Source organism: Carcharodon carcharias, chromosome 6 (genome assembly GCF_017639515.1).
Source record: "Carcharodon carcharias isolate sCarCar2 chromosome 6, sCarCar2.pri, whole genome shotgun sequence".
In the NCBI taxonomy this organism is placed as follows: Eukaryota; Metazoa; Chordata; class Chondrichthyes; order Lamniformes; family Lamnidae; genus Carcharodon; species Carcharodon carcharias.
This window is the reverse complement of record NC_054472.1, coordinates 160475695-160488233: the sequence shown is the minus strand read 5'-3', so window position 1 is coordinate 160488233 and position 12539 is coordinate 160475695. Positions and strand designations below refer to the sequence as shown.

Here is a 12539-nt window from a genome sequence, read left to right as displayed (position 1 = left end):
GGAGGAACTGGGAAAATTGAATGGGGTCCTTACAGGAAGTTGGTGAATAAAGTGTTGTGAAGTTAACTGTGGAAAGTCAGTAGGCTTATCATAGTTATTGATTGACAGCCTAACCCAGAAATGAAGACAAAGAAGAAGAAAAAGAAGGGAAAAATTTTGAGTTGGACTATGTGAAGGTGAGGGAAGGGTTAAAATTGAAAGCAAAGCTGATTAAATTTTCCAATTTGCCTTGAGAGCAGGATTTTTTTTAACTCTTGCATTGGATGTGAGCATTGCATGCAAGGCCAGCAATTGTTGCTCAGCACTAACTGCCATTGTGAAGGCGGTGGTGAGCCACCGCCTTGAACCACTGCAGTCCATGTGGTGTAGGTACACCCACAGTGCTGTTAGGAAGGGAGTTCCAGTATTTTCACCCATTGACATTGAAGGAACAGCAACATAGGTCCAAGTCAGGATGGTGTGTGGCTTGGAGGAGATCCTGCGGCTGGCGCTGTTCCCATGCATCTGCTGCCTTTGTCCTTCTAGATGATAGAGATCATAGGTCTGGAAGGTGATGTTGAGGGAGGCTTTGTGAGTTGCTACAGTGCATCTTTATGTGGTACACACTGCCGCCATTGTGCATTAGTGATGGAGAGAGTAAGCGTTTGAGCTGGCAAGTGGGATGCTTTGTCCTGGAAGGTGTTGAGTTTCTTGAGTTTTGTTGGAGCTGCACTCATCCAGGCAGGTGGAGAGTATTCCACCACACTCCTGACTTGTGCCTTGAAGATGGTGAACAGACCTTTGGAGTCAGGAGGTGAGTTATGCACTGCAGAATTACCAGCCTCTGAACTGCTCTTGTAGCCACAGTACTTATATGGCTGGTTCAGTTAAGTTCCAGGTCAATGGTAGCCTCCAGAATATTGATAGTGGTGGGGTGGGTGGGGGGTGGGTTTTGGGGGGGGTGGGGGTGCGTTGTGGGGGGGGGAAGGAGGGGGAGCATGCGGGGTAGAGAGGACAGTGGGCAGCAAAAATAATGCCATTGAACGTCAAGGGGAGATGGTTAGACTCTCCCTTGTTGGAGATGGTCATTACCTAGCACTTGTGTGGCACAAATGTTATTTGGCATTTATCAGCCCAAATCTGAGTGTTGACCAGGTCTTGCTGCATATGGACATGGACTGCTTCAATATCTGAGGAATTGTGACTGGTACTGAACACTGCAATCATCAGCGAACATCCCCACTTTTGAGGGAAGGTCATTGATGAAGCAGCTGAAGATTGTTGGGCCTAGGACTCTACCCTGAGGAACTCCTGCAGTAATGTCCTGGAGCTGAGATGACTAATCTCCAACAACCACAACCATCTTCCTTCGTGCTAGGTATGACTCCAACCAGTGGAGAGTTTTTCTCCTGATTCCTATTGACTCATTTTGCTAGGGCTCCTTGATGCCACACTCGGTCAAATGCTGTCTTAATGTCAAGGGCAGTCACTCTCATCTCACCTTTTGAGTTCAGCTCTTTTGTCCATGTCCAATGCTGTAATGAGGTCAGGAGCCAAGTGGCCCTGGTGGAACCCAAACTGAGCATCAGTGAGCAGGTTATTGCACAAGGTAATGACACCAATGTAATTATCAATATACTGGAGAAAGAGGTGAGGCAGGGACGTAAGTAGAATTGGAACCAGCAAAGTTCCACATACCCCACACAAAGGCACTGGTAATGAGGAGCCATATGGGTTCCATTATTTGGAGGAAGGAAATGGAGCCAAAGGAGAACTTATGCAATGTGAGAACAAGTTGAGCTAGATGGATGGGAGTCGTGGTGAATTGGGATTGGATGAGCCTCTGTTCACGGAGAAAGCAGAGAGCTCTCAAACCATCCTCTTAGGGGATGGAGGTACAGCAGGATTAGCCGTGCATGGTGAAAAGGAGATGGTTAGGGCTAGGAAACTGGAAACTGTTAAAGTTGCCGTGAGCATTGGAAAAGTCGCAGATATGGGTGTGAGAAGACTGGACAAGGGAAGAAAAAAATGCTTGAGATGGGAAGAAAGCAGCTCCACCAGGCAAGAAGAGGCTAAAACAATAGTTATATTTGGGCAGCCCTGTTTATGAATATTAAGGAAGTAGAAGCAGGCTTTGCAGATTTAAGCAAATATGAATTGGCAGTCTTTGGTGCACATTAGGGAAACAATGCTTTAATTTTGTCCCCTGCACAGAAAGAGCAAAAATCTCCTCTCTTTATATTCTTCCCTTGTGACAAGGCTAAAGTGCTCGATTCATCTCAACCACCTGCTGAAGGCCCCAGCATCACAGATGCCAGACTTCAACCAATTTGATTCACTCCGTGTGATATCAAGAAATGGCTGAGCACATTGGGTACAGCAAAAGCTATGGACCCTGACAACACCCAGCTGTAGTGCTGAAGATTTATGCTGCAAGATTAGTTAAGACTGTAGCCAAGCTGTTCCACTGCAACTACAACACTGGCATCTACCCAGCCAAGTGGAAAATTATTCAAATATATCCTGTCCACAAAATGCAGGATGAATCCAATTTGGCCAATAACTGCCCTATCATCCATAAAGTGATGTAAGGTGATGCCAACAGTGCTATCAAGCAGCATTTACTCAGCAATAATCTACTCACTGATGATCAATCTGGGTTCCTCCAGATCTCATTCAAACAAAGACAAAAGAGCTGAATTTCAGAAGTGAGGTAAGTGTGACTGCTGGGTTGTCATCAAGGCAAAATTTGACATTTGGAATAAAAAAAATAAAAAAAATTGAAGTCAATGTGAATCAGGAGGCAATGTGAAACTGGCAGGAGTCATACCTAGCACAAAGGAAGATGGATGTGGTTTTTGGAGACCAATTATTTCAGCCCAGGACATCCTCAGGGTAGTGGGACTTCTGACATCATTTTTGTTTAGCTCCCTCAGCACTCGTGCACCAGCTGCCCAGCCAGTCCATCTGGGCTCCAAGATCTACCAGGCTTGAAAGATGGGACTTGAACGTACAGCCTTCTGTCTCAGAGGTGAAAGTGCCTTAGCAAAACTGGGAATCGGAGAAAACTCTTCACTGGTTGGAGCCATACCTAGCACAATGGAACATGGTTGTGGCTGATGGAAGTCAATCATCCCCGTTCCAGGACATCACTGAAGGAGTCCCTCAGGGTAGTGTCCTAGGCCCAACCATCCTAAGCTGTTTCACCAATGACCTTCCTTCCATCATATGGTCAAAAGTGTGGATGTTTGCTGATGATTGCACAATGTTCAGCACCATTCACGACTCCGCAGATTCTGAAGCAGTCCATGTCTAAAGAGGGCAAGACCTGGACTATACCCAGGTTTGGGCTGACAAGTGGCAAGTAACATTTGCACCACACAAGTGCCAGGCAGTGACCATCTCCAACAAGATGGAATCCAACCATTGCCCTTTGATGTTCAATGGCATTACCATCATCACTATCAACATCCTGTGGCTTACCCGTTGACCAGAAACTGAACTGGACCAGCCACATAAATACTGTGACTACAAGAGCAGGTCAGATGCCAGGAATCCTGCGACAAGTAACTCACCTCCTGACTCCCTAAAGCCTGTCCACAATCCACAAGGCACAAGTCAGGAGTATGATGAAATGTTCTTCACTTGCCTGCAGGAATACAGCTCCCACAACATTCAAGAAGCTGGACATCATCCAGGACAAAGCAGCCTGCTCGATTGGCACCCCATCCACAAACATTCACTCCCTCCACCACCGATGCACAATAGCAGCAGCGTGCACCATCTACAAGATGCACTGCAGGAACTCACCAAGGCTCTTTAGACAGCGCCTTCCAAACACATGACCTGTAAACCTAGAAGGACAAGAGCAGCGGAATATTAAAGAAAACTACCCATCTTGTTCTTTAGCTGTTTATATCATCCTGCTCACTTATACATTGTGATGCTTTATGACTCACAACCTAGGTAGGCATTTTTTTTATCTGTATGTAGACCAAGGAATTTTATTTAAAAATGTCTCTGTCAAAAGATATTCATCTGGCTATTTGCTCTAATTATCTTGTTTTGTTGCATTACTATTCCATCCCTTCCATGGTCATTTGTCGTACCTCAACATTCAGACAAATACAGTACTTTATATTTCTTTTGGACTAGAGAATTTCATTAAACTTCCATTGCCATCATTATTGTTTTTATTCCTTCAAGGAGCAATGGAAATTATGGGCTGGAGCATCAAAAGAGATTCAACATTCTTTGTTACAAAATTAATCTGCAATTACTGTAATTCATCAGTGGTATCAAATCTCAGTAAATTGGGAGCTATTGCTAAATTGGGTCATGCAAACTGGGTGGTTTCTTCTGATCAATGGAATAATAATGAATTATTTCTGACATTTTTTTTTGGCTCCCTCAGGACTTGTGCACCAGCTGCCCAGCCGGTCCACCTGGTCTCCAAGGCCTACCAGGTTTGAAAGGAAGCAAGGGTCATGCAGGCCCCACTGGAAAAGTTGGAAAAGATGGCCTTAGAGTATGTGAACATAAAGGGCTTCAAAAGATAGAGTAAAATCCTGACTAATAAACTTTCTAAAAATAAACCTGTTCTAATTGCTTATTCATGAATGTGGAAGTCCATACGCTGACCTTACTCTGTGACTCAAGAAGCAAGGGCATTCTCCTTAGAGAAGAGAAGTTAAGAGGAGATTTGATAGAGGTGTTCAATTTCATGAGGCCTTTGGATAGAGTATCGATGGGGAGAAACTGTTCCCATTGGCCAAAGTGTTAAGAACTAGAGGCCACTGATGTAATGTGAATGGCAAAAGCACAAAAGATGACAGGAAGAAAATTTTTTCTGCAGTGTATGGTTAGGTTCTGAAATGCACTGACGGCGAGGTGGAGGCAGATTCAATTGTGGCTTTCAAAAGGGTTTGGATAATTATCTGAAGAGAAACCATTTGCAGGACTACAAGGAGAAGATGAAGCGAGGCTAACTGACTTGTTCTTGCAGAGAGCCAGAACAGATTTGACAGGCTGAATGGCCTCCTGTGCAGTAAACAAAATATATAGTGCTGGTTGCTAAGGGCTTGACAATTAGAAATTAAGACAATTCTAGTATTGATGAATTAAGTTATGAGGAAAGATTAAGGAAAGTAGTCATGTTTTCTTTGGAAAAGGAAAGAAATCAAGGAGAACTAATTGATTTTGAGATTGATGGATTGTTCATTGTGGCAAAGAATTCAATTACTGGGAGATGCAAGTTAAAATAAGAGTTGGATGTAAGACAGGGAAGCAGACAAGGAATTTTTGCAGTATGAATTTGTGGACGAGATTAAGGTCACACAAACCAATCCAAGAGGCAGCAAGTTGCATTTTTTGATAGGGCATTGACTGAGGGATATGGTATAAAGTGCCTAAGTGGATGGAAATCAGGCAGAAAGTTGTTAGCAAATTCCTAAAAATCCTATGCTTTATCTCAGGAAGCACATCTGTCTGCACCACCCTTGTTATTGAGCTGTTTAAGGGCATATCATCATGTTCAACTCATTTTCAAATAAATTGGGATGCTTTATACAGACAAATATTGTTGTTTGACCATAATTAAATTTTATTTTGCATTAGGGTGAGCCAGGACCATCAGGACCTCCAGGACCGCAAGGACCAGCAGGAATAGTGGTAAGAAAACACAAGAGTTTCACTATGTACCTCCCTGAATCAAAGATGCTGAAAGTATTGTCCTTCTCTCCTTGAGAATACAAGTAGCCGGTGCAATGTTAATCCTTCCAAAAAAAATTAGACATCAATATTATCCCCTTCCTCTTTGCCTAGTACTAGAACCACACTCTGCTAACACAATATTTACATGGTTCAGTAAGACCCTCAGCATAGATCCATGCCCTGGCATGACCTGAGGAGACTGCAGGCAGCAGGCTTTGAAGCACAAAATAATCTATTTTCTTCAATGAGGGATTGAGCACATTCCTTCCTGGTCCTCATCACTTTACTACTATACCCTCTGGTCCCTCTGGTCCTGGGATGAAAGGAGGTGGGAGAATCAGAAACATCCCTCCCTCATCATGAGCATTACTACACTATGTCTGTGCTTATTACAGAAAAGGCAGGGTTTCGTAAAATGAGCAGAAACCCTCAAGGGTTTTTGCTGTTGTAAGATGTTATACGTTCTGCTCACTAGGCCTCACAAAGAGGATCAGAGGTTTGTAAGTTTGAACATTAACTGTTTGTTGGTAACTCATAACTACATATGTACAAGATATAGTGCAAACTATGAGCTAATACCATGCTTACTTCTACACAGGTCTCTGCATACACTAAGGCTCGCTACACAACTTATTCTGGCCTCTGGTCATGTGACCCTTTACATCACACTCTAGGCGGTAATGTTGTTCAGTCCCACTTTACCCCTTGCTATGCCAGATAGCCTTATACTCTGTTTGCCACATTTTCCTCTCTATGGTGCATCTCTAGAAACCAAGCTTTGCTAAGCACTACAGAGAGGAATAACAGAGTTGTACAGTCCACACACCCAATAGAAGTACAGAAGTAATCTACCATAAGGTAACATTACTAGTAGGGTGTGCTTGACGATGGTGAATATTGCCTTGCCTTCCAGTTTTCCTACTGATCTGTAAGGAATTCAACTTCACTCTGCACTTGAGATTAGGAACTCACTATGTTGAAGTAATGAGAACTCCATGGCCATTCCCTCCGTGCCACAGCATGTAGATACACCAAGGCTCTGTTCTACCATTAAAGTAGTCACCTTAATAAAAAACACTTTAAGGATGTAAGCCCTTGTAAAGGTTGTGTTGGCTCTCAAAGAATATTATGAAGAAGGAACTTGTATAAATTAGAAATTTGTAATCTAGAACCAGAACAATTGAATAATTTTGAAATACTTCTTTGACATATTCTTTGAATATGCCAAATGATCTTAGCATCGCTACTTTAAAAATTAGTGGCTCAATGACAGACTAATGACATGGACTTTAACCACCACCCAGCCTCTCTCCAATGAACAGGAGAGGGTTTCTGGGGAGGAGGGCTGTGGGTTAAAATACCAGGACTGAGTAACTCAACCTTAACCATGTTCCCACTGATTTAACATTTGGTGTATACAAATCTCAGTGAGTCTCTGGAAGTCGCTTACCCAGAGAGCAGTGGAGGCAGAGTCATTGAACATTTTTAAGGCAGAGGTAGATAGATTCTTGACTCACAAGGGAGACAAAGGGTAACAGGGGTTGGGCAAGAATGTGATACTGAGGCCACAGTCAGATCAGCCATGATCTTATTGAATGGCAGAGCAGGCTCGCAGGGCCAAATGGCCTACTCCTGCTCCTGAGTCATATGTTTTTATGTTCGTAAATCAGGCCATCAATAAAGCTCCTGCAAAAGATATACAGGAGCTTACATGGCCCTCAAAAGGTGGGGCCCACCTCACAACTTAAATTTAACTGGGAGTGAGTGAGAAACCCAAGCAAAATTTCCAGTAACAGATTTGAGGGAGCAAGATCAATGTCTTTTGACATTCTTTGCTCAGTCAGGAAGAACTGGAATACCCAACCACCACCCCACCAACCCCACTCCCCCACCTACCACTGCCAAAGCCTCTCAAAGAAGGCCTTCAGCCTCCCAATGATGGACGCTTTCTCCATTGCTTCTCTCGTTACCCCTCTCCCCCAACACCGCTCCTGATTATATCCTTGATGTTCTTTCTCCCCGTCTCAATGGCCCAACCACTGCCTTGCTCTCCTGATCTCTCAGCCCCTCACTATCAAGTCCCTTCATTATCTTGGAAACCTCAGTTTGTGTTTTGTATTTTTCTCTGCTCTGAGTAGAGCACGTCAAATTTCCCTCATCGTTCCTCATTGTAAAGAGTTTTCACTTGATAGCTGAATTTTCACTGGCCATTGAACAGGTTGTGCTGGTTGTGAAGACTTCACAACACCAAAATACCCTTCACAAAGGAGCAGCTGCTGGCCGCCAGTGACCCTATCCTCCTAGGCAAAGCCAGGTACCGTTTGTTCTCCCTCTCTTCTCTAAATCGCAATAGTCATTGGTGCCAGTCAGAAAAATAGGGATAAATTCTAAATTAACAACAGTAATCTTGATCTTCCATTCCCCACTTAATGTAGAGATGTGGCTACATTCCAACCAGCATCTAACACTCTGCTGTTCTTCTTTCCCATGTATTAGGGGAGCAAAGGAGATCGTGGTTTGCCTGGTTCATCTGGTGAAAAGGGTGAACAGGTAACTTGTCATTGTGAATTTCCTTTAGTAATAATAAACCGACCTTTATCCAAACTTTGCACCAAATGTAAACTAACCTCCTTCCTTCCAGAGCTGAGATGCACCTTAAGCAGAATTAGTGGTATAATTGCTTGCTTATTGCTCACAAAGTTTTACTTTTCCATCTACAACAAGATCAAACTGTTGCTCTGAGTCTATTTTGCTGGGCACCATGGGATATGATGGGCTCCCCCCCAGACAAAGTACAGAATTGTGGTTTCAAAGTTCATTAGAAAGAAGAAGAAAGCAAACCTTGGAGGATTCAAAGGGGGAGTAGAATCATGCTTCTTTTGAAAAATTACGCTGGAGGTTGAATGGTGATCAAATATGAATATAAAATTGTCTTTTTTTAGGTAGCAAACTCAACATCAAGAAAATATAACAGTTACAATTAATCATATTATTTTTCATGGTGTAGTGAATTTAGATCTTACACCGTTTCTCATCTTAAAAATCCAGCTCTCTTGTTTTATGGTGATCAGTAGCTTTTGGATGACATACCAGAGCTAGAAAATGATGGAAATAGCTGTTCTTTGAATCCCTGCTGATGTTTGCTTGGCTCAGGTTTAACATGGAGTATGGTTCAGTGGGTGAATACCTCGTCCAGTGTGGCAGCAGTCATTGGAAGATCCCAGGTTTGTGCAGTTCCTGGTCAGTGCTGGGTTGATGAATATTGTATTGCTGTATATCAGTATCTCCAGGCCGAGGATGACTAAAAACCAGTTAAGGTTGCCTTTGCTGATCACTGTTAGTGATCCCAGCTGGTTGCGATCATGCATTCATATTTCATATGAGAAGGATCTTTCATTTTTTTAACTAAGGCTTTTTGCTTGTGTTTTTCTTAGGGTAGCCCAGGACTGCCAGGTTATCCTGGGCCACCTGGAACTGTCGGCCAACCTGTAAGTATAAATTTATGTGCATGTCCCATTTTTAGCAGGAACTTTTCATTAGAAGGAACTAGTGCAATGAAACCATCCATTTAGTGTCTCCCTGTAACACAGAAACAAGTCAGGCCCCGACTTGCTCCATGAGGTTTTGGTTCAACCCCAGTCCAGTGTACTGTACAGAGTTCAAATCATCTAATTATTGGAAAGATAATTTTGCCTTTGAGAGAATACAGAGGTCAACAACCAGAACCATTCCCGATATCACGTATCTAAGTAGCGAGTGAAAAAGGTTAAGGAAATTTGGCATCTTTTCTTCAGAAAAGAGAAATTGAAGTAACTTCTTTGTAGTTTTCAAGAATTAGAAGATGAACAGGCCGCCCATTCCTGAAATGCACATCAGAGGTACTGACTAACCTAAGGAATATCAATACGATACCATGCTACTCCAGTTTTGGAACTGAAACCCAAGAAGGAGGAAGAGATAAGGGTACCTTATGAAATTTATCTAGGAGTAAATGACTGGGCTTAACAAGGTGATCAATGCCCCTGGCAGAATTTACTGGAGCTTTAAGGCCCTCAATTGAACACCATGCAACTGGCTAATGTTCAGTTGGCCTGAAAAGGGCATAATTGGCAGATTGCCAAGGTAGAAATACCAAATGACCCCAGATACCAGAAATCTGATGATCTTTCATCTGAACTGACTTATAGTCAAGAATCTTGTGCGGCCATTGGTGGTGAGCTTGGAGGCAGGAAGGGCATTTCCTTAGGCAGAATAGTGGGCCAGAATTTTACATTGATCGGGTGGGTGTGTGCCCAACCTGAATTCATGTGAAATTGCACAAAATGATGTTGGGAGTGCGCCCCAACATCATCGAGCACACGAGCAATATCGAAGTCAGCGGGCATGTGCGGGAGTTAGAGCCACGCCTACCGACAATTAAAGGGCCAATTAAGGCCATTAAAACCCCTATTGTCCACGATTTTACGTTGTATGTGCGATTTTACCCTCATTGCATGGGCAAATCAGGCAGCCCGGGGCAGGATGAAATGTCCAAGGTGAAATATAATAAAAAAAGATATCTGGAGACTGATATTTTTTGAGTTCTGCTGTCAGGTGTTTGAATGTGTTGCAGAGATGCAGTTTGGTGCATTTTTTTTGTCATTTAACCAGTACAGGTCTGCAGCTCACTGAGGCAGCTCCACAGCCCTTGCTGCCAACTGCCCCCCTACCCACTCCTCTGCCAGTGAACCCCACCCTGCCAACTCCCTCCTCTCTCTTCCACATTACCTACCTGTGGTCTGGGTCACTCCATGATCCTGGACTCCATTGGCTCTCCTTCAAACAGCAGCCATGGCTTCCCAATGGCGCTGCTGAACACAAGAGCTTCTGTTCTCTGATTGGCCAGTAGCTCTTGGTAGGTGAAACTTCCACCCCCGCCAGGGTCTTGATTCCAGGGGAAGGCCTGCCGCTGGCCTTGCCACTGCCTGATTGGCATGTGGTTCAGCAAATAATCCTGAAAAAAGGCAAGGCACCGGCTCTCCAACCAACCCCCCCAGTGCCTCAAAAAGATTCCACCCATAGTATGCTGTCAAGGAACTCAATATACTCACAGTAAGTTAATTGGTAAAAATACTGATCAGTGGTAACAGATTATTGTGCATAGACCATGGCTAGAATTCCCTCAAATCCAGGGCGTCCTGCCAGTGGGATCGAGAGTGGTAAGGGAGCCAGTGCGGGTGGACAGCGGGACCTTGGGCAGCATATTACAAGCAGCAGCCGATTAAGAGGCCACTGTCAGGACCACCATTCATTAAGGAGGGCAGCCTACCTCCCAGAGCTGCTGGCCCAATCAGAGGGCTAGCAGCTCCGCAGTCTCGGCAGTGTCACCAATACAGGAGGCCACTGTTGAGACTGCGAGGAGAGGAAGAAGTGCCTCCATGCTGAGGTGGATCCTGGAACAGCCATTATGGAGGGCCCCAGCCTCCCCAGGGCACCCACTGCCGGTCTCCCCACATGGCGGCAGCCCCTCCCTACACCTGTAAAATGCCAGTAAGGACAGGAAGTGGGCCTTACTTGGGTGCTTAACTGGTTTAATTGGCCGCCCGCCTCCAGTCAGCCAGCTGCCACTCCGCTGCTGCTCCCACGGCTGGTAATATCCTGTGGCTCCCCTCCCAACTCCCTTCCGCTGCCATTTTGCATGGCCTCCCGCCTCCCAACTTATCTCCAGAATCCAGCCTCATGTGCCTGAATTTGTCTTTTGTGAAATTTGACTGTGTCCAACTGTGTAATAATCGGATTGGACATAGACTTGTGTTTGAGCCAGCAGCCTAACTTCTTACAAGTGGCCTTAGGGACATGAGCTAAGCAGCATGTTTTTATTCTTCCCAGGGTGCTGATGGTATTCCAGGATCTTCTGGTGCACCAGGCCTGCGAGGAGAGAAGGTAAGACTGAGGTAGCTTCAAATAGATTGGGGAGGAGAGTAATTTAGAAGAAACTACATCCTCAAATACAGGACTGAGTTATTACAAGCTTTGGAAAGAAACACTGTTCTACCCCATTCATCATAGTCAAGTCCCAGGCTAGTTCAAGAGACAACAAAATTGTCAGTGATCATAGAGAATGCTGTGGCAACTTGCCATTCTGGTAGCTGATATGAATGTTCTAGAGGAGTAAAGGATAAACAAAAAGGAAAGCAGAAATATTAATAATAATATTGTTTTATGATATATTACTTTAAACAAATAAGCCAGAAAGATGTGGAAATTTACAGTAGGCCCGTCAGCACCTGTAAATGGAAAGCAAGTAATGATCGGAACAAAGCAGGTGGGGAGATAATAAAGAGAAATTCAACTCTCCAATGGAGAGTCAGTTCATGCAGGTTGACAATCAGGGAAGTGCTGCAAGATTCTGCTCTATTTTAATGGCCAAGTCAATTTAAATGTAGCAAAGGATCTGCCTGGTCCTTGAGGCAGCTTGCTGGATTTGCTGAATATCCACCAGATCAAAAGTGCAGTTAAGCCATTGGGTGCTTTAATGCAAATGGGAAAGGGGGGAAATGGTGCCAATATGTATATATTCATCAGCAACCTGTCAAGTTGGGCCACAACCGCCCATGCAGGGAAAGAGCAGTGTTTAAAAAAAAAGTGCTGTTGGAGGGGAGACAGAGAAATTAGAGCTTTTATTGAAACTTCTTTCTGCACAGTTTCCTCCAGGAAGAGAACAGAGTAAAATTTCTCCCCGTTAGTAAATCCTCAAATAGGACCAAGTTGGGAAAGCCTCCAGATGCTCCATCCGGTAGAACTAAACAATGAATCAGTCAAACTTATGGTCCTTAAATTGGGCAAAGATGGGACACTTATTTTTATAA

At 44.0% G+C, this 12539-nt stretch overlaps 1 protein-coding gene across 1 annotated transcript in view; it reads left to right on the top strand.

Annotated features, from left to right (window-relative positions):
* Positions 1-12539, top strand: part of col22a1 (collagen, type XXII, alpha 1) — a 196699-nt gene that overhangs the window by 149041 nt on the left and 35119 nt on the right. The window contains exons 32-36 of the mRNA XM_041190170.1: positions 4394-4507; positions 5596-5649; positions 8188-8241; positions 9126-9179; positions 11560-11613. Of these exons, the coding sequence (XP_041046104.1) occupies positions 4394-4507; positions 5596-5649; positions 8188-8241; positions 9126-9179; positions 11560-11613 (330 nt within the window). The remainder of the gene's footprint in view (positions 1-4393; positions 4508-5595; positions 5650-8187; positions 8242-9125; positions 9180-11559; positions 11614-12539) is intronic.